General features: G+C 48.3%; 1 protein-coding gene across 1 annotated transcript in view; it reads left to right on the plus strand.

Annotated features, from left to right (window-relative positions):
- The window catches only part of COL24A1 (collagen type XXIV alpha 1 chain), a 910,546-nt gene that overhangs the window by 567,534 nt on the left and 319,951 nt on the right, over positions 1 to 23,061 (plus strand). Inside the window, exons 21-22 of the mRNA XM_069641689.1 lie at positions 4,349 to 4,402; positions 12,047 to 12,091. Of these exons, the coding sequence (XP_069497790.1) occupies positions 4,349 to 4,402; positions 12,047 to 12,091 (99 nt within the window). The remainder of the gene's footprint in view (positions 1 to 4,348; positions 4,403 to 12,046; positions 12,092 to 23,061) is intronic.

Consider the following 23,061-nt stretch of genomic DNA (forward strand, 5'->3'; position numbering starts at 1 on the left):
GCTTTACTGTGCCCATATGAACCAGGCATGCAGGCTTTACTGGGCCTGTATAAACTGGGGAAGCAGGCTAGATACGCAGTATCACCTGGGGGAGCAGGCTTAACAGTGCCAGTAGCAACCAGGGAAGCAGGCTTGACTGCACCAGTATCAACGGGGAAGCAGGTTTTACTGTGCCAGTGTACACTGGGCACGGAGGCTCTACTGTTCCAGTATTAACTGGAGAAGCAGTCTTGACAGCTCCAGTATTAACTATGGAAGCAGGCTAAACTACACCAATATCAACCTGGGAAGTATGCTTTACTGTGCCTGTATCAACTGGCGAAGCAGGTTTGATACGCAGTATCACCCTGAGAAGCAGGCTTTACTGTGCCAGTATTAACTATGGAAGCAGGCTAAACTACACCAATATCAACCGGGGAAGTATGCTTTACTGTGCCTGTATCAACTGGCGAAGCAGGTTTGATACGCAGTATCACCGGGGGAAGCAGGCTTTACTGTGCCAGTATGAACTATGGAAGCAGGCTTAACTACACCAGTATCAACCGGGGAAATATGCGTTACTGTGCCGGTATCAACCAGGGAAGCATGCTTAACTGTGTCAGCATTAACTATGGAAGCAGGCTTAACTACACCAGTATCAACCGGGTGAGTTTGCTTTAGTGTGCCAGTTTCAACTGGGCAAGGAGGCTTTATTGTGCCAATATCAACCGCAGAGCCAGGCTTGACTGTGCCAGTATCAACAGAAGAAGCAGTCTTGACAAATCCAGTATTAACTAGGGAAGCAGGCTTGACTGCACCAGTATCAACTGGGGAAGTATGCTTTACTGTGCCAGTATCAACTAGGCAAGGAGAATTTACTGTGCTAGTATCAACCAGGGAGGCAGGCTTCACTGTGCCAGTACTAACCAGGGAAGCAGGCGTTACTGCTTTAGAAACCATTGACTGTTTTAGGATTCATTTCCTTACTCACGCATCCAGCGTAACATGTTCATCATGCAAAGCTGGGAAAAGAAAATTAAAACAACTGAACAAACCCTAACAAAGATGGCCACAGGAAATACACATGCGGGACTGATGGATGATCACATTAGGAAGCCTAATTGCACCTTTCAACTGCAGGTGGGCGGGCTGCCAAAGAAAAGAAAGCGTAAAGTAAATCCTCACTGGTCGAGGAAGGCACAGGCAAGCGGTATACAGTACAGTTAACTGGAAAAGCGTATAAAGACCACAGAGAAATGTAGGTGACGGATGCCAAGTCAAAATGTTGAGCGGGGTTAATTCCAGGAAGCCTTGGATCCTTATTGGCTGATGACCACCGCTGGTCATTGGGCCGGCTCTCGCCGGATCTGAGATCTGGCACCAGATGTGTAGCCGGATCTTGGGATCCGGCCAGAGTCGGCCCCCCAAACCTCTGATCTGCGCTGGGGAGAAGGGGGGGGGGAGTACCCACGAGCAAACTGTAACGTCCTCTGGTGACCCCATGCAAGAGGTCACAAGAGGAAGTTACAGTCCTCAGCCACGACTCAGTCCTCAGGCACGACCCAGTTTATTTATTTATTTATGCAATGTTTGTCGGATACATTTATCCAACAAATATTGCATAAATAAATAAATATAAAGGTATTCAACAAATATTGCATAAGTAAATACCCCTATTAACATCACACACGATGCAGCCACCCAACTGCTTTCAGAGGGGAGCTGCAGGAGCTGTGCCAGGTGTAGTTCAAGTAAACGAAAACGTTGCTTACGGAAACCAGAAATCACTGTGTTTGAATAGCACCCAAGGGGAAGTATTTTTTTAATAAAATGGGGAGCAAATTGTCCATTTTAAAGAATATTTACTCAGCAACACTGGTCAAAACTATTATCTGCATAGTGAAGTAACTCCTCACCAGTGCCATGGAAGTGGTTTAAAGTGGAATTGATATATAGTTTGGAAAAGAAGCAGCATGAAAGAAATAGCGCTGTTTGAAACTATTATTTTGGACATTTCCTTTGATCAGAGGTCAACTGCCAGTTCCTCCCCCTTCACCCTGCCTCCCCGGGCACCGCCCCCCCCCCAAATCTCTGCCCCCATCCTGGCCCTTGTGGTATCCCCCACTAATTTTTTTCCATTTCCACCACTGCTGATGACCACAGTTCAATCTGCTGTGGGTGCTAGTAACTCTAATGTAATGAAGGCCACAGTTTAAATCTAGTTTGATAGTCCATTGTTTTTCCACTACAAAATTTCCTAAAGTTATGAATCAATGAAAGACACATTTTGGCGAGACTTATCCTGCATGCAGCCTCTTCTACGTCATCCTACGACTTTAAAAAGAAATAAATATAAAAACCCATGTTGAGGGAGCAGAAAAATGAATTGGGATTATTGATATGTATGTAGATTCCGGATAATAAACAGACTCGCAGCATCTTTGTAAAGAAGCTTCTCATATTTGCGGCAAAAGGTATTGAGAAACCTTGTTTTGAAAATGTACACCTATTTTTTTTATGCTGGAAACCCCTATCTTCAGACTGGTAAACCCATAATTGGCAATGCCAACAGTTTGGGCTATTGTGTAGATACGGGAAAGGTATTTGCCAGGCATTGCCATAATGGTACTAACTGGCCATTAATGGTAGCAGCTTGAAAATGGTGCAGGTACCTGGGCATATGATAGCAGTGCCTGGCAAATACCAGTCTAATAGCTATACACAAGTGGGTAACATTGGCTTTGCTAATGCTTGTATTTTACAGGACTTTAGTGAAGGACATCTATACTGCTTATAAATCAAGTGGCTAAAGCCAGACCTGGTTAAGACATTTTTATTAAACCAGTAGCACATTTAGAGCACCAATTAAACCATTAACTCTCAGAAGACTGCTTTGAAAACACCCTGGCAGGCATGTTGAGTGCAAAAATTGATTTTAAAGCTTGATAAGGGTAGCTTGAAGAGATACCAGGAGGGTGCGTTTTGGGCAGGAAGGACCAGGAAGCAGATGGCAATGGCTATAGGAATGTACATTGGCCATGGGAAGTCCATGGTTGGGTAAATAACCAAACAACACCTACACAAATGATGTCCCTCCTCCCATGCTGGCTCTCGATAGCTGTACTTCAACGCATTCGTTTAGGCTCATCAGTGGCGGTAACGTGCCACCTTACAGGCAAAACTAAAAAGTATTGCCATAATCTCGGCCCACCTGCATTTGGTGTGTCACCCACCATGGACTCAGTTAACTCATGCCCAGTCTCATACTCATCCATAGATGTACGTAGGCTCTCAACCAACCACTTCACATGCCCTGGCAACCCAAGAGGTGAGGGGGTACGGTACATAGGCTCTTTCTCTCAGTTGGTGTTGGGATATACTGACCATATGGAGCCAGTGCAATGGGTAAAAACTCCCTCAGCTCTGCTGTCCCTGCACAGTTTTGGGTGGTGTGGGTTTTTTTGTGTGCATTTGGAAGTAGTCGGGAAGGAAAAGCCAATATGAAACCCTGGTTTTAAAATATAACAGGAAATGATTTTAATATAATTTAGCTGTAGAAACTGGAAGTTATATTACAAAACAAAATGGCAGTGCTCTTGTTTTGCACAAGAGCAGATTAGGCTTGACATCAAAAGGAGGCTATGTAATTGAAAATGTTAGTAGAACCTGAAAAATAGCCAATGTAGAAAAATGTTGACTGTCCCTTGAGTGGTGCTTGGCCAATCACATGCCAGTATGACTGTCCTTTGAGTGGTGCTTGGCCAATCACATGCCAGTAAGCAAAGCATTGAACATTCATAGCTGCATGTACGACGCGCTCTAAAGAATACACTGTTGTCGTGCGTTTTTTTGAGTCCCTCCTCCCTTTGTACCTACGACCGTAGGTTCACATGGTCACGTGATGTGTAGAAAGAGGGCGTGGTAAGCTTCACTCTCGGATAGGTCGTCGTGCAGGTATTTACGTGAACGTATGCATGTAATTCTAGCATTTCCTATTAACTTAAAAATACATTTATTTTAACAGTTTAAAGCAAAATTGCAGGGACCAGAGGACTGCGTTAAATGCTATCGAGAAACTTAATGTAAATCAGACCTGCAGTTATTTTTCTTTTTCTGGACATGTTTTGTAGCTCCGCCAGCATGTGTGTGTGTGTGTGTGTGTGTGTGTATGCATCTGTAAACACTGCACCCCGGGGAGTAACGCTCTTCTGGCGCTCTTCTGGCTTCCCTTCGCGGCTTCCAGAAATGAACCGTGAATCCGTGCTTCTGTCCTACCCGTATGTCTCCTCTACTTAGGGCCGACAGCATGAAAAGTAAATAGTGACTGGTAAACAAATTAAAACGCTCATGACAGTTGTTTGTTATACAGGGGCTTCTAGGCGATCGAGGGCCTCCGGGACCGCAGGGACCTAAAGGAACCGAGGTAAGAGAAACACTGCGCAGTAAGAAATTGTGTCCTTTGGGTCTCTGTGCATGACGAAAGCTAATGACGCAGCACTGGCACGCTCCAGTCAGGGGGAGTAACTGCAGGTGGGAGGGGGGAGGCGTGAGTACATAATATGTGCTCGGTTACAACGTAAATCTGTGAGGTAATAGCAGAGGTTCAAGTAGACCAACATGTTTCTGGGGGAATGGGGGGGGGGGTTCTGAGTTGGGGTATGAATGGTCAAGTGTGTTGGGGGCTAACTTCAGAGACTGTGTGGAAGGGGCAAACTTACTTGTGTGGGTGCATGTAACTTCTTTACATATTCAAATGAGACTATTCTAGTGGAGAGCTTCAATGTTACAAGCAGTTAACTCTCCTTCACATCTGAAACCACATACTTAAGAACTGCTATGACAACGAGCTGTCTCCTGTCCCCCCTCTACCCTTCCAATCACTTGCCTGACATGCAAGCACTAGCCCCCATCACAATTTCAATTGCTTAAAAGGGTATGCAGGAATGCAGGTGCTAACAATGAAACGCTTTACATTAGCAATTGCTGGGCCTTTGCTAGCTGTGAAGCCGCGAGGCACCGTTTATTGGCTGTTTCCTGCCAATGGCTCTCTTGGTCAGCCAGATCAAGTCAACATAACACACCATTTCGGACGGGAGACGACTAAAGCCCAATCTGCCCAATGGTCGCTGCATTGGGGGACCAGATATTCAAGATGGAAAACTGGGACGGCCAACCACATAGAAGGACTAGACCCCTACCCTCATTCATCCCTCACAGCCCCTCTCGGTGTCCCCTCAACCCACCCCATCCCAAACTATTTCCGGCACTGCTCCTCTAAATAAATAATATAATATATATTTTGTAAATTGTGCGGTGTTGGCTGCGAATGTTAGCATGTTACTTGAAAAGGAGCTATTTACGATCAGTTGATGCTTGTGTCTGGTACCCGAGCCCATCATGATGGCAGCATCCTGACAGTGTTAACTTAATTTGGTTTATAATTGTTGCTGGAGAAGTTGACACCCTTCCTTTACCCAAAATCCGGGACTGTCAACCTCTGCTTCCCTAAAACCAGGACAGGGTTTCTAAAATAAAAAAATAAAACCTCTTGGGCGAGGGACAGAGGGCCCAATTCCGGGCAAGTCACTGCCAAACCCAGGCGTCTGGCACCCTATCGCTGCACCACTGGGTGCCAGTGATGCTTATGGGAAAAATTTGCTGTAGGAAACAGGGAAAGGGGCTGTGTTCATTCACCTGTTGCCGGGCAGAACGAATTAGTGGCCGTCCACAGAACAACCCAATGTTGCGTTACAATAGGTCTCTGACCTCCAAATATGTCCAGTGTTTTCAACACACAAATGTTCCATAATTGCCTTTCCTCGCTACCTGGACTCCCTCCTCATGCCACTCTATAAATACTAGGATACCGTTTGCACTGCACCTGCCACCTTTATCTCTATCTAATGTTATTATACATGCTTTGATGACTCTCCCTAATGTTATTATAAACGTATACGACCACTCACCTCACTGTAGTTAGCCGGTCCCCAATCGCGTTGCCTACCATGCATGTATGATCTACAATCTTCACTGTAATATGCAATGTCATTTATCTCTGTAACTAAGCTATAAGTATACTTGTAATGCTCGCGCCCAGCTACCTAAGGGTTTTGGCTGCGCTATATCAAATAAAACAAACAATGTCCTTTATAAATGATGATAAAGCATGCTTAATATGTTGCAATGTCTGCTGCTCAAACTCTACACTGTCACCATATGTCAACCTTAACCTGTCACTGAGCCATCTGTGGAGCTCTCACAATGCACCTTTATCGTGGATTTCCAACACTGAGGAATACGCAGAACTCTAGCCCTGTACCTCTACCCTTACCCACCATGCACCTCTATTCCTGGAAGGATACATCAAAGGGGCACTGAGAAGCCACCACTATCCTAGTCTTTATCATTCATTATTCTACAAGTAAAGGGGCAACCACAGAACTCTCACAGTGCACCTCTATCCAGATCGGCTGGACGCACTCGTATCCCCACCAGGGCCGGCCTTAGGGGCAGCAGCGCCCTGGCTGAATTGGCACCCCGCCACCCCACTCCCTGCGCGTCCCTGATCAACAGAGGGGCAGGTCCAAGATGTGCCACTTTTTTTTTCTTTTTAACCATTTTAACCAGGGCAATGTTGTGAATGGGGCGCATCTGCACACTATTATTATTAAATGTGCTCCGCCGCCGTGGGCGCATTTAATATCAGAGGGGAACCTGTCGCGCCTTCTCCCACAATGCCAGCTCGGGGGAGCCCTTGAAAGACTCCCCCGATCTGGCGTGGCGGGGGCTAATGGTGCCCTGGGGGGCGTGGTGCCTTGGGCGGTCGCCCGGCCCGTCCCCCCTAAGGCCGGTTCTGATCCCCATATTAAAACACCTTCAAAACCTGCACACTTCACTGGTATCCCGGCACTGACACATTAGCAGGTCTCTCAAAATGCACTCCTCCCCTGACATGCACCATGCACCGCAATCTTACTGCTTGCCTGTCTGCCACTCTCTTACAGTGCCCCTTTCTCTGCATCTGCATGTGTGCTTCTCTCCCAATCATGAGACATCAACAGAGCTCTCGCGAGGCACCTCTGCCCCAGCATCTGCCTGCCCCCACAGGCCGCCTCTATGCTGAGGTGCAGTGTGCACGGACATATATTGACATATCAGGATGGCAAAGTCATCTAAAAAATACATTTCGCTCAAAGCATCGCAATGCGGATTGAAGGCATGTCCATTGCTTTCTGTTCGCTCCAAGTGTCTGAGAGGAATTGCATAGACATGATAACGCCAAATACGCCCTGTGGCCCAGACAGAACACAGTCTGCCCTCTGTCCAGGGAGAACAAGTCACACAGATTAAAGTAATATTACAGCTCATTTGATCACCTGGTGCGAACACCTGCCTGCAGATCACGTGTTCTAATCCAGTGCACAGGTTCCATTACTGTCCACGCGCAGAGATCTGTGTGTAATCTCCAAGTGTCAGATGCAAATCTCAGTAAAGCAGCAGGGTGGGTAAATGGGCCTGGCGGAGAGAGATGCCACCGGCAGATGACCATTTTCAATGCCAGCGGGGTCATCTTCGCCTAACATTCTTCTAATGCTGAGAAACGGAGTATCTTTCCTTTGTTTACTCTCAGCATATGTGCTAGATTGGCACGGAGTTTAAGGGTCTACAAAAGCAGGCTGTTACTGGCCAAATTATTCAGCTTTTCCGTTTTCACAAGTTTTGAGGCGGGAGTCCATGGGTAATGAAGTTTCTTGCCGATGATCCATTCTCTCTTACCGATAACAAATAAAGGCCCCTGTCCACAATATGGATTTAATACATCGGAAGGAGTGTCGATTTCTCACTTAAAATGCTCAGATTACTTACTGGTAATCTTCATTACTCCTACACATCCTCTTCCTCGTCCCACCACTTATCAATGAGGTGTCTGAAGGACCAACGAGAGATACCAGGAGGGCAACCCAGAAACAAGGACACGCCGAGTAATAGAAAAACTCTGAAGAAGGCAACCCACCAAGGAGGGACCACCCACATCCGGACCCCCAAAGGCCTGAATTACAGCCCACCGAGCCCTCAGGGTGGAAACAAAGAGACCCAAGTTAAACCCATCCTGTAGAAACTGAAGCACAGGAGCCCCAGAGCTCAAAGAGGAGGAACCACCATCACTCAGACACCAGGACATGAAATGTCTGCAGTGCTTCTAATAGGCCCTCAAGGTAGAAGGATGTCTGTCCCTCTGAATGTGAGACACCACCTCGTCGGAGAGCCCCCCCCCAGAAACTAGGTATACCCTTTCAGTTTCCAAGCCCCCCAGACCAAGTCCTTGGGACCCTCCACCCCTAAGGCGCCCACCACCGGATCCAAACTCCCAGCGAGAGGCAACATGGGGGAGACAGCCAAAGTGCAGGAGAGGGGGAAACCAGCACCTGCGAGGCCAAAGCGGAGAAACAAAGATCACCGCCGCCCGAGAGTCCTGGATGTGCAACAACACCTTCTGAATGAGAGGGAGGGGCGGAAAGGCATACAGGAGACCCGGCGGACATGGGGAGATCAGAACATCCACCCCCCACACCTACAGAGCGAGGAACCGGGAGAAAAACAGGGGGACCTTCACAGACAGGGGAAAAGAGGCAAACAGATCCACCCAAGAAGTCCCCAGAACCCTGCAGATCCTCTGAAACACCACCTCCCGCAGCACCCATTCCCTCAAGGGGAACACACATTGTCCCGGCCCCTGATGCGACAAACAGACAGCGACAGATGAGACTCCACCCAAGTACAGAGGAGAAGAGCAAGAGACCCCAATGACCGAGACTGAGAGCTTCCCTGGTGGTTGACACACGCCACATTGGCAGTATAGTCCGAGCAGAGAAGAACAGCCTGCCCCAATTTGTCCAGGTACTTGCCTTTGAATGGAGCTGACCTAGGGGAATCCCCCAGGCTGTAGGAAGAGCTGTCTGAACATGATGAAGATGAAGGGGACATCCCCCTTCCATGATGAGGCTGAATCCCTTCCTTCTGCAGGGCTCACTGAAAAACACGCAGAAGTCGATCTCAGGTACCCTACACCCTCTCTGCCTCTTAGGAGGGGTGGGGAGCAGGAAGAAGAAGAATACAAAGGGGAAGGAGTGCGTGGCACCACATGGCGAGATTTAGATGAGCGCTTCCCCTGGTGCCAGTACCAAAACACAGAAGCTAAGGCCACAAGCAGAGAGGAGCATCCACAGAGGCGAAAACAGCAGAGGAAACTTTCTAGAGGTCCCTACACAAATATAACCCCGCAGCGGGAAACATCCTGGTTGCTAGGCTACCCAACCCAGCCTGGGAGGCCAGGTGCATATAATTGAGGCTGAATCCCCATAGAACACGCCCCCTGCCCCGCTTCTGCTTACCTCCACCCGGGTGAAGAACACCCCTGTCTATGCAGCTGTGGAGGGTTAGCCACATCACGAGGCCCCACCAACCCCACCACCCCACCTCGACCACCACCCCCCTGGCTATGCCGGATGCGGTAGGAGGGACCGGGCACCCTGCCCACACTCAATAGGGGGCCCTGCTCCGCAGGGAACCCCCCAGAGAACATCCACCAACTCAAGCTGGTCACAGCCGGGACAGAAGAAAACAGAGTCCCTGCCCACAGGCAGGAAAAAACGAACAGTTAGGTCTTGAGGAAGACAGGCTGTTATTCCCGGTGGTGGGAGGTAGAGGTGGCAGGGCCTGAAGATTTTAGAAATAGAAAGAGGGTTCCTGTATGAAGGTGAGACAACTCATTGATAAGTGCTGGGACGTAGAAGAGTGGACGTGGAGGTAATGCATTGTTCACAATCAGTCCTTGGAAGGGGTTGGAACTTTGGGGAAGGAGGGGACTGAGCTGAGGGGTGTGGCCCCAGCCCAGGTCACATAACAAAGTTTCTCTTCATAGAACCCAAGCCTGGCCATTTGCATAAAAGCAAAGAGCATTAGGGGAACTTAAAAATGGCCACAATTTCAAATTTGAAGCATGTCTGATTGTGATTCAGCTAGAAACCTTTTTTGAACGAGAAATTGAAGTCGAACTCTGCTCTATTCATCGCAATACTCACCCTAATAAAAGTCAGTAAATTGTTAAGACATATATACCAATTTGGATTCGTATGTGAGACTACAGTGACTGTTTCTGAAGTCAGTCTCCTGCTGACTCTTCTGACGTGCAGGCTGCGAGAGCTCAACTTCAAAACAAGACATACCTGAGAGTTTATATTATGTTACGTATTTATAACTTGTATAGCGCAGCCACTGACCCGCAGGCTTAACGGCGCTAGACAGGCGAAACATAAAGAACAGATAACAATTCAGCGAAACAATAGTGGAGTGTGAGAGAGCTCGAAAAATCAAATGGGAGCATTTAATTAAACAGGAGGGTCTTTAAGCCCTTTCTAAATACTCTGAGGTCTCTCCTATGAGAATAGGGGGCAGTCCATTCCACAGGCAGGAGCAGCTAGCCCTAGATCTGGCGACATTTTGCCGGCGCTCCACTTGGCCTTGTTCCAGCCCATTTCCAACCCTGGACACAATCAATGTTTAGGGGTGCAAGGAAGGACACTACGTGCAGATGTGTCGTCACTAAACGTCAGGCCTTCCTAAAAAGGACCGCTCTGAGGTATGAACAGAGAGACAACTTTCCCTGCTAACCCAGACTCCCCCTCAGCACCCACACCCTCAGGAAACACACTAGGGTACGTGTGACCATTTAAGTGGATATTCATCAAAATTAATACACGCAAACCCCATCTCCCAGGACAGAAAGCAGGACAGCACTGCTATCCCACCACATGCGTTTCAATGCTGCAGCCCTCTATAAAGCAGTCAGTAAGGTGGTAAGCTGCTGGAGCAGATGCAAAACAAATGGAGCGAGGGTGGGAAATAGCATCACCTTGAGAGGCCAGAGGGGCCTCATCGAGAAAATATTACCACTGAAACAGACGCATGTGCAGCTTTATTTTCATACCCTGCTCACTTGCTAGTTTACAGAAACAGATTTCGACATTTGTGTGTCTGTAAATCAGGGGTCTTTAACCTGCCTTTGTCCCCACGTTTTGTACTAGGACTTCCATAACTCCGCACCATTGACCATGCTGACTAGTGCTGATAGTAGTAGTCCAAAATGTTCGGAAGAGACTAAAAGTTGATTCCTCCTGCTGCAAAACCAGGATGATACGCAGCCAGTTGTTATCACTGATGGCGGACAGAGGCCTTCTTGCAAATTTGCTTTATAAATAGGTGGCTTTACTAATTTTATTCCAATGTTGTCCTATTAGCTTGTAACTGAACATTATTAAACCATTTCATGCCTGTGCAGGTTTGTTTATTTATTTGTAATGCGCTCCTCACCCGAAGGTATCTGGTCAAAATCAAGTCAACTCGAACTGTCACAAATGGTCTCCTATATAAATGATGCCTTTTCACCCAGTATCTAAATGGTAGACACTCGCCCACGCATGCAACGGTCGTGTATGGGGAGGCGGCAAGTATGGCTAGAGCTAACACTCCACCCGTATTACACCTAGCATCCAACATGTGAAACTGACCACACTTGCCTCGAGGCCGAAGCAGTGTGCAGTTGGCCACCGCAGCAAGTAGCGACCTGAGGGCACATGCTCTCTTTTCCATTGCTTCACCCCAGTAGGGCGACTCCTTGCCTTCTGAGTGTCCTTGCCTAATGGAAGCCACTAATCCTCTAACTCGGGAAAAGATGGCCAGACATCTAAGTGCTTTCCCTAGACTGGGAGCATGTGTGCAGAAGGGTTAGTAGGATGGAGTGTGGAGGATGAGGTTATGGGATGCGGATATTTGGGGGGATTAGTGGTAGCGGGTAGAAAGTGGCTGCCCGCCCCTCCTTGTTAGACCTATTTATCCCTCCTGTCACTTAGAAACCTCGATGAAGATGCTAAAAACACCAGCTTGTCGTATTTGTGTCATCTAGGCTTCTGAGCAGGATTAACATTGATACTTAAGTGAAATGTGTGCCACGTGCGTCATGCAGAGCGCATTATTAAAAAAATATTGTAAGGTCTGATTATTGTTTTAGGGAGAAGAAGGACCCATAGGACCGCCTGGAGGCATCGGGCCAAGGGTACGTATCGATCATTACATATTGACTGCATTCATGCAAATTTGTTTTCAGGAGGCTGGCTGTTATTTTACAATGTTTGTTATCGCTATGCTCTTTTTTTCAATTGGAAGGTACCCCGCTACTCCTTTTGTGCCTCACTTTGCTACAGGTTATATTATTTTTCCATTTGTGGTTTCTTCATAATGTGGAAGTGCAAATGCAAGGTCCTCTGGAAGAAAGATGGCGGCAGTGTGTTCTAAATGTATAGAGGTTTGATTGTTTAATGGAACACCATTAGATCCTTGAGGACTCAGTCATCATCAGGCAACTGATCCCAAAGTCTAGCTGCCTGTATGATAAAGGAGGGACCCGTATCTCTATAGCATTCAATGAATAAGATCTCGATCATCTTAGGTTGAGAGGCGCGCACTGGTTCATTAGAGCTATTCCAATGAAAATCGGATTTCAGGTGGTAGGGATCCATGCCATACATGGCTTAATGGACCAGTGTCAAGGCCTTTAAGAGGATACACAGCTCACTGGGAGACATTAAAGGCCCAAGGTCCGGAGATATGGGCTCTTGCTTGGGGGAGTCATTGTACAAATCATAGCTGCAGCATTATGAATCCGCTCTAATCTATGTAGGATGCTTTGATAGGTGCCTAGAAATAGTGAGTTACAGTAGTGCAGCATATTAACATCTTTGTTGAAAGTCCTGTCCTACATGCCCCTTTGGTGCAGTGTCCCTGGGTTTGTTCACTTTTTCCCTGACTAGTCTTCTAACGTTATATTTGATAAGCCCTAATCCAGGTACCCATTAGGTACACACACATCCTGTGTGCCTTTGAGAAACCCTAGACCTGTCAACGTTGGGGTACACATCTGACCTTGCATTCTCTATGCTGACTATAAGATCCTGAGTGGTCCGTGTCCGCCTGTTCTCAATTTCAGGTTTGAACCATGCAGTGATCACCATAAACAAAATTGGGTACAGAGCCCTGAAGACATTGTTACCATGTGTGTCTATATGTTAGGGTGTGTTTATATATCATCGTGCCTTCGCCGGCTATGGAGTACCAGGACAGCAGTGGCAATAGCTAGATAAAATCAGTGGTGATGTCTGGATTCAAGGATTGATTCACACCTGGAAAGGGTGCCTGGCAAGAATCCTGCAAAATCTAAACAAAGCAAATCCCACTGATTGGGTGGGTTAAACATTTTTTGATTTAATGCAACCAATCAATTTTATTTTAGGGCCTTTGCCCTCATATTCGCCATTAGCACCCATTTCGGGTGAAGCAACCAGTTAGGCTATTTTGATAGCCGGCTGAATCCCATGATCTCAACCTGCGTTCCAAACAGCCAGATGGTTGCTTCCGCTGCCCTGCCATCTTCCCCCCACCCTCCCTTTCCCTCGGGTGTATCAATTTCCTTCCCACCCCCAACCCCACTTACCTGGTTCGTGCGGCAGTGCCCCTTCCGCTGCTGCTGCTTCGTGTCGCTGCTAGCCACCATGGAATTTGAAGGGGGGCTCCGTATGGAGCCCCACCTTCCAGATCCATGGTGACCATTTTAGGTAAGTATTTTTGTTTGAATGAACGGGACACCTTTAAATAAAATATATTGCTATTAGCACCCGGGTTTACAGATTTAAAAACTGGGTGCGAATAGCAATAAGCACCTGTTTGGGGGTTCTTCACTGGCTGCTAACAGCACTGGGGCCCTGTGTTAAGGTTCTTGCTTCGCTCAGGCCTATAACTTGTGTCCCGGCCATCACCAGCCAGTGATGCCCCCTTAACGGGTGCTTATTTCTTAATGAACCTGCGGGATCTGCTTTAATTACTTGTAGAAGATTGCGATGAGCTTCCAACATGGAAGAAGTGGCTGGCCTGAGGACTGGGCATGAGCATACCTTTGCTGGAACCTGCAAAATTCCAAGACCCTTTGTGATGGTGTTGACCACGGAAACCGGTGGAGCTGAAGGAAGCATCCATATTCTTTAAATTTGTAAGCCCAGTGCCCTCTGGAAGACATTCTAACCCAATCCCTGTGCTGATTCAGACACAAAGAGGCAAGAATAGCGACAATAAATCCCTTGGCAACTGACAAACTCAAAGACGTGCACATGTCAAAGATTAACAAACACCCATGCCACCTCCCTGTGGTGCCCACAATATGATGGATGCCATCTTATCTGCTTGTGGTTGCTGGAGAAAACGTTTAGATGTGTCTGTTCCTTCAGAACACTCTTGGCAACTGCACTTTTAAATATATGACTATTTATGCAAGAAAACAATGTGTTTATTGATTAAGGTTTATGTGAAAAGAGGACAGAATCCCGCCTCTTCTCCTGTTAAACTGTTGCCTATGCTATGTCAGCGCTAATCCATTAATTCATGGTGGCCTTGAAACACAATCAAGCAAATGGGCACCCTACCAGCTCACTGTCACTGATGGCTGTATGTGTTTAATTACCTCTGTTTGGCCGTTGTAAATTTGGTTAACACTTTTTTGTTGACCACCGTTTTTTCTCCTGTTATTGGAGGAATCCCCTACTCTCCGTCGTCCGCCACCCTGGGTCGTACTGTGCCACTTGTGGCTTGGGAGAAATTGACAATTCTGTGCATTTAAAGAGACCACACCATGGTCTTTGTACCCACGGCATACCGTCACAGATTTACACCTTCCACATTTTTTGGACTAGAGGGAGATGTTCTCAATTACTTTTTTTGAGCAGAAAACTGGAGTGCAGATGTTTCGATTTTCATGAGGTCTGAATGTAGGACCAACGCTCTTCTCTTTTTTTGATGCGTGGTGCTGTGGCTTGCATGTTACACAAAGATCACTGCAGTAGGCATGTGCTTTGCTGGGAACTTGGTTTTGCCTAAGGGGCAAAGCTCATTTCATATGCACTCACCTGCTGCTGAGAGAGGTGCATTTTTCGGAAAGGGAACACTGTTCGGTTTGACCTATCTTCCACCGTCCCTTCAGAAGGCTGGCCCTTGCAAAAACACCTAAAGGATTGGGATTTCCACACAAACTATCCTCTCCCCTCTTCTTTTGTCTAGAGTAGGGTTGTGGTGGGAATCAGGAGAAACTGGAACTTCTTATTGGAATTCTAAGTAAACCTCTTGGTTCTTTGGGAGATCTCAAGAAGGAAGGATTACTGAAGTTTATGGTTGGTTTCCATAGCTGTTTTTATTGGTGTTCAAGGTGCCGACACGTGTTTCTACCCCACAAGGGTCTTTATCAAGGCAATTTATATGATCAAGCAGACTTGGTAAGTACGGTGGGTGCCCTGTGCAGGGCTTCAGTTATTCGTTTTGCTGGATAGCACGCTATAAGGCTGGATGCAGTCAGGGTGGGCGTTCACCATGATCTACCAAATGCCGTAATAAAGAGTAATCCTGATTTTTGCGGTGCATGCCTTGGAGATACAGTTTACTCAAATTCTTCAGTTTGGCACTATACCATCTAGCTGGAAAGAATCTGTCGTCGTACCTGGTTGTAGATATGGCTCTCTATTTAGGGAATGCCCAAAACGCCACGAACATCGGCTTTGTGTATAGGTAAACATATAACAACGAAGTCGACTAAAAACTACGAAGTCGTAAAAAACAATATCGCAAGGAAAGGCAGATATAATCTTGGGAAGATTATTGCATATTTGTAAAATCAGCATAATATTGGTCATTTTGCATAGTTTGGAGACACTGCTCCTCTATTTTGGCATCCCGAAAGCTGTACCTGTGCAAGCTTTGCAGTGGGACCTTTAGTTATTAATCATCGAATGGCCCAATTGCCTCAAATAGCGTCCAAAGTATGCGATAGAAATATTGTCAGAGATGATTGTTGCGCCCACGGACCGCACAGATGCACTCTAGGCTCCTGTTAGACGGTTTCTCTGACAATATTTCTATTGCATACTTTGGATGCTGTTTGAGGCATTTGGGCCATTCGATGGTTAATAACTAAAGAGACCAGAGAACACTCTCCGAAATTAAATAACACGGAAGTGGACAAGTGCAGACGGTCTATAGCTGGCACCCTCTGGCTTTCAAGCACGGATTGATGCATTGTGCACCGAGATACAAATGGGCCCTATACTGACCATGTGATCAGGCCTCTGTTAACTTGACCACAGGAGGGCTGAGGATATATTCCAGCGTTGACACCACCTCCATTACTGCTGATTGGCGATGTATGCTAGATGACATCTTCCACCTGATGACACGACACATTAGGCAGGTTGTATCTATAACCTACCCGCATCCTGAAGAAGGTCGCCCCAAAATTGTGGCTTTATCCATAGCCATCACCTGATGACCGAAACATATGTTGATACTATCGAATAAGCAAAACGCTATTTGATCTATTTTTTGTGTGAACACCAATTTCGAATGGATATAGGTGTAAGGAATGTTTTCAATGTATGAGTATTCTTGGGCTCTTGAATAACCCACTGGTGTAGAAATGTACATTGAGTGTGTGATTGAATAGTGATATGAAGGGTGGAATATACATGTGGATGTTGAACAAGTTATCATTTATGAGGTATGGTGTATGAGCAAATACTGTGAATCTATATATAAATAAATATATTTTGTGTTATTGACAATATTGACGTTGTCTGTATGAAGAGAGTCTCCAATCTCACTTGCTGAGGTCCATTGTATTATTGTTCTATTTGACATGCCTGGAGGACCTGCGGCTTAACAGGCACCCTTATATTTGAAACTATTTGTAAGTCTCTGCAGGACCCTGAATCCCACTAGGCTCTTACAGCTGGGTCAGGAACCCCCACAAACAACATGATAGACATATTACTTTCATATTTCCATGGCGGGCAGACCGCATGCCAAGTATGGCATTTTCCTATTAACATTGGTAATGGCCCATGTTCCAAACGTGCTGATGGCCGCTCCAAGACACTCTGTACACTCCATACACCTCCTTTACATTTTTATAATGTAAAAAACCACAAACACCCTCACTTACCTGCTACCACCTCTGGTAACCATCCAACAGACTGCCACATCCCGCAGGCCGCCAGGAATATGTCAAAAGGACTCATCCATGAGCTCCACTTCCCATGTGCCTGGCGGCCATCTTGATTGTAGTTTTCGTTTTTGTGTGAAGAAAAGGATACGTGGCCCGCTGCAAGCCTTTTTTCCAGCATGTACATTAACCATTAACACCCTTGACCGTGTGCCATTGTGCTAATGGCGTTGACAACTCAGTGGCTATTATTGTCTCAATAGACCATAAGAAGACATTGGCCCTCATTACGACCCTTGCGGAAAGGGGAAAACGATGGCGGAAATGCAATACCGCCATCGAAAAGCGCTCGGTGCGACTATGACCCGTCACCGCAAAGTACGAAGCCATTAGCGACACCGTAGTGAACGCCAACGCTAACTGCACTAAGCACGCGCGCGCGCACCATGCCAAACCGCAAACACCACCATGGTGCAACGGTACGCCAATTCCGACCCTAGCGGACATGTACCTAACGCCATCAGGCATGGCGGAATGGACCATTCCGCCATGGCGAGAAATACGGCATCGTGAACCAACCGTAAATGGCCCACTGAGTGCCTGTACCCCACTCCCTGGCCACATTGCACAACTCCTGGCAGGCGCAATGTACTCACACCATGCAACCAGTGAAATCTACAATTCACCCATGCATGCCAACGTAGAAATGCATGCAGGTGTTCAAAGCGCCCCGTGAGTGGGCATCCATGTACGGCATGTCACCATAGCCGTACTGATGCAGCACAGGCATGTGAAGGTACAAGACATCAAAATGGAAATCAAGAACACATGACACAAAACAACAGTAGTCCCCCATCGCTTGCCACCAGCGCAAGGCAACATCCAAAACAGCATCCTGAGGGGGATTGCACCAGCCCTGTACTCTTGCCAGTAAACAAACCAACCATCAGCAGAAGCATGTACCACACAAGTTGGCAGGGTGACAGAGCAGCCAGGCACATCCCAAGAGGGGCCGATGGGAGCTGCAGGGCACAGATGGCATGAATACAGAAGCTATTCCAATGGACATGACCCCAGTCCCCCTCCAACAAACGCACGCAAACACAGGCACCTGTGACCAGCCACATTCTGAACATCCCATCATACCATCAATCGACCTGGCTGACAGGCACCAGTCGGCCAAAAGCCAATCCCCCGCCCCTGAACAGCACATCATGTAAACAGTCACAATGGCAGCCCCTATCCGTGACCACACTGTGCTACGTAGGCAAAAGCGGCCAGTACTGTACCACACAACTCAACTCAGAAGGCGGAACACAATGCAGATCATCTCGCAATACATACCGCCAAAAATCGAAAATCGCCACATCACCTGCAAAGAATAACGCAACACGCCAAATATCGGAATACAATTTAAATGCACATCCAAATTACAAAGGCCTCACAGCAATTTGTAAAATAACACCAAAACATCCATCATCACCGAGGGCTGCATCTGCAATAATTGACCAGCTTCCACTTGTGTGACGCCCTGTACCATCATGGCACACAGGGCCAACATCAACGTTCCAAAAGGCAACATGGAAGCGGCAAGAACCGCAGGTCCGTCCCATGAGGCAGGCACTAGTCCAGCTGAAAGGCCGAAATGTTGCACCTAGCCACCAGAACAGCGTAAGGGCATGTGGCCCATTGGCGATCGTCCCATAAGATCGTAATGGTGCTCCACTGATTCACCCGAAGCTGGAGGTGTCGAGAGTAGAATCCATCTGGAGGAGTGGCGTACAGATGGCATCTGCAATAGGGCAGGAGATACCTGTCACCAAAATGAAACACAAATTAACCGATTGCACTACAGGACACATGATGCATCACTATCTTCATTCAACACACCAAATCCACACCCATATGCATGCTAGCCCACTCCAAAGGAATATACACACCCCTAAATCAGTATCGATACATAACGAAACCAATCGAGGTTAATACACCATTGGCAACGTCGGTTACTGTGCATGCGTCCGTCAAGATAGAACCCATGACATGGGATTAGTAACGTGCCTAGACACAAGTGTATGAAGGCGCGTCGAGACAGGGAGGATCCGACAAGGGCAGATAGACGTAAGTCCCACTATGGCAGCCTTGCATCACATAGCGCAGGGGAAGGGGATTGAATCAAAAAACACATGTACATGGCAGACCCTAAATGGAATCATCTGTCCATGCATCCATTCATCATTCCCTCATCCCGCAATGAAAACGCATGAACATTCACTCACATAATATGTGAAACTTCCATCGCGTCTGTGCGTAATGCAGTCTGCAAAAACCACTGTGCTCCTGGCCGGATCTGTAGTGTCGTGAAGCTAGATGGACTTGGGAACGTCCTGCCTTATCGTCCACTACGCTATTGCGCATCCCATTCAATTCATGTCATTCATTGCTTGCTCGTTATGGGCCCTGTCCCAAGGACATTCAACAATAGAACGTTACATTTCCAGCCAGACCTGTGGGCGTCTCCTCACCGCTACTTCGCAACCAAAAATGCTGGCCTTCGAATTCCTCACTTGCAACATTACGTCGAAAAGGCTTCTGTGAACGCTTGCATTCACAATTACATCAATGTAGTGCGGCTGTGTGTCATAATGCTAACTGGCTGCAATCACAAATGGGACGCCACGCCCGTCGGTGAAGTACGATACTGTGCTGCATGAGGGTCGGCCATCGATCGAGCCCTACATACCACTGACTCTTCACAGGTATGTAAGCGGCTGCAATCATAGCATGTGTAACAATGGGAGCATAGCATGAAAATCAGTCAAAGTACATCACACTGCCATCGGGATTCGATACATGATTCCAATCCCAAGATGCCATGCGGCCAAATGCAGCCTTACGTGCGGGACGTGCTCGGCCAGAAGGGATTGCATCTGCCACAGATTCATTCAATCAGCACAGGTGGAGGCCATACAGGCCGACAGCACATATATAGCAGACCCAAACCCCGCCCACAACCACTCCCACTCCAAAATGCTACCGGCAGGACTAGCGATGTTGGGCCTGGGGCACCAGATAGCACTGCAAGTGCTACAACTACAAGAAGACGACGAACAACAACAGGTACAACAACCGGGCGCACAGGGGAGACGGAGGAGAAGGAGGAGGAGGAGGGCAAGGCAGGGTCAGCAAGGCCCACAAGCACTGCCACTACCAACACGCAGGCGGCCCGCAATCCCACGCCTCCGAGCTGATCCGTTCAACCTCACTGCTGAGCAGATCCACACCCTCTACCGTTTGGACCGGGACACCATAATCGCCATTGTGGACATGACACATGCTGACCTCGTGAGCATGATAGATAGCCCAACCGCCATCCCACCCCTACTGAAGGTGGTGTCTGTACTCCACTTCCTGGCCACAGGCACCTACCAGCACACAGTGGGACAGTTGCATGGCATTTCACAGCCACTGTTCTCACGGACACTCTCCCAAGTGCACGATGCCCTCCTGAAGCACGCCGACGACCACATCACACTACCACGCACGTACCAGGAAATTACCAACGCAAAGGTGGGATTCCATGCACTTGGCGGCATCCCGGGTTGCATTGGTGCCATCGACTGCACCCATGTTGAATTGGTTGTCCCACATGCCATGGAGGTCCAGTACCGCAACCGGAAACAATTTCATTCAATCAATGTGCAAATGGTGTGTGACTCCAACAAGATCTTTACGCATTGTTGTGCCAGATTTCCAGGATCTACCCATGATTCTATGGTCCTGAGGAACTCAAGAATACCACGCTACATGGAGCGACACGCAGGGCACAGATCCTGGCTACTCGGTGAGTCTCATTCCATGCATGACATCGTGGCCCATTTGATGCGTCAATGACCTTGCAGGAGGGGGGGGGGGCTACTTAGCACTATCATTCCACTGACACCCTTTATTCGTCCCATACAGGTGATGCCGGGTATCCACTGAAGAGATGGCTCCTTACACCAATCCGGAACCCACAGAACCAGCATGAGGAGGACTACAACCATGCCCACTCACGTAGCCGTGTGGTCATTGAACAGGCATTCGGCCTACTGAAGGCTCGTTTCCGCAGCCTCAGCAGGTCTGGCGGGGCACTCATGTACAGCCATGAGAGGGTTTCTAAGATGGTCATGGCATGTGTCATGCTGCACAACATGTGCATACGTAGGAATGTGCCCATGCCCCCTGACGCTGTACTGCATGCACCTGAAGATGATGATGATGAGGGTGGGGATGTGGAGGCACCCCAAGGAGTCCATGAGGCACAGGATGCACGTGCAATCCGACAGAGCATCATAGATGCATGCTTCTAGCAACCACGCATGGTGCCTATTACACGGAAAGGGGACCTGTGGCACTGTGTGTGTGTAGTACAGGCACATAGTGGACTGTACGCCTATGAAGGCCTCGTACGCAAATATCAATGTCCACACATGTCATTGGATGATAATGAAGTGCTGTATTGTTAATGTGATTTGATTCATACACCCTATGGACCCGCCACCCAGTGAAGCCCAACACACCCCCTCCACCCTACTTCCTCCCCCCCCAACACCAGTGTCCAAATATGCATGCTGCCCGTGGGTAGACGCTATTGCAAGCCCCCTCTACGGGTATCAGGGGCACCCCTGCCCGTGGAGCGCAGGTTTCTGCCAGATCTGCGTTGGGGGCTGCCCTGGACGGAACTTGCCACGGATGACGTCTCTGCCTGCTCGCGTCCATGCATGTCTCTGAGGGTTTGTGAGAGCTCCGAGAGCACACGGCGCACAGCAGCAAGTTCAGCACAAACGTCTTTGGACGTCGCATTTAGTTCCCCCCTCAGGCTCTCGGTGCTTTTCTCCATTTGTGCTCTCAGGCTCTCGGTGCTTCTCTCCATTTCTCCCCTGAGGCTCTCACTACTTTTCTCTATTTGTGCCCTGAGTGTCTCGGTGGATGTTTCCATGGCTGCCCTGGAACCCCCGCATTCATTCGCATGGTCCTTGAGTAGCGTGGACACTTCCTGCTGTTGCTCGATCAGCAGGTCGAGGGACTGTTGCCTCTGCTGGGCCATGGACATTTGCGGTGGTGTGACAGGGGGGCTGCTCAACACATGTTGCCTTGGCACAGGACTTGTGGGGGTTGGCCAGTCGTCGTCTTCTGGGTGCCCCTGCGTGGTTTCGTCATGGTGTAGGGGATGGGACATGCAGGGGGATTGGGAAAGGTCATGGATGGTACCTACGTCGCCAGCACTGTTTTCCGTGTCGGAGCATGCTGGCATGACAGCTGTGTCACCTATGGTGCTGCTACCACCAGAGGCAGTGCCATCAGATACGTTCTTTGGGGGGACCTGTGGTGCTGGGGTTGTGGACTTGCTGGCTGCTGGGGTGCCTGTTGCAGTCCCCTCCAGTGTGCTGGCACTTGATTCCTGCTGCTGCCGTGTCTTGATCCTTGCACCTGAGGTGGAGGCTCTTGGGACGTTGGTCCTGGCCCTCTTTGCAGGCGTGCTGGTAGGGGTGTCCTGCAGCTCGTCGTTGGTATCGGACCCTGTGGTGGAGTAAAGAGGGGCGAGCGTTAGTTATGGGTCTGTGGGATTTGGAATGGCAACGTATCAAATGCATTGGGGTGGTACATGAGGGTGATTTGGGACTGGGCCTTGGAGGTGGTCTCATTTTCGTGTGGGTTGAGGATGCATTCATTTGGCTGCCTGCAGTTAGGGGGTGCATGCTGCACATGTAGGGGTTGTTTATGGCATCTTGATAAATTTGTTTATTCATTCTGACTTTTAGAGGGCGCTGTCAGGGCAAAGTATGTATTGCACTATGGGGTCACATGGTACTGCACATGTTCGTGGTTTGTGGATTTCGCATTGTTTCTCTTGGCCAACCTACCTGATTCTCCGGATGTCGGCACTCCTTTCTCCATCCCTCCGACTCCCTCTATGCTCTCCATTCCTATGGTGGAGGCGCAGATCTCCTCCC

The sequence above is a fragment of the Ambystoma mexicanum genome, chromosome 1q (assembly GCF_040938575.1).
Source record: "Ambystoma mexicanum isolate Mex_15411 chromosome 1q, UKY_AmexF1_1, whole genome shotgun sequence".
Classification (NCBI taxonomy): domain Eukaryota; kingdom Metazoa; phylum Chordata; class Amphibia; order Caudata; family Ambystomatidae; genus Ambystoma; species Ambystoma mexicanum.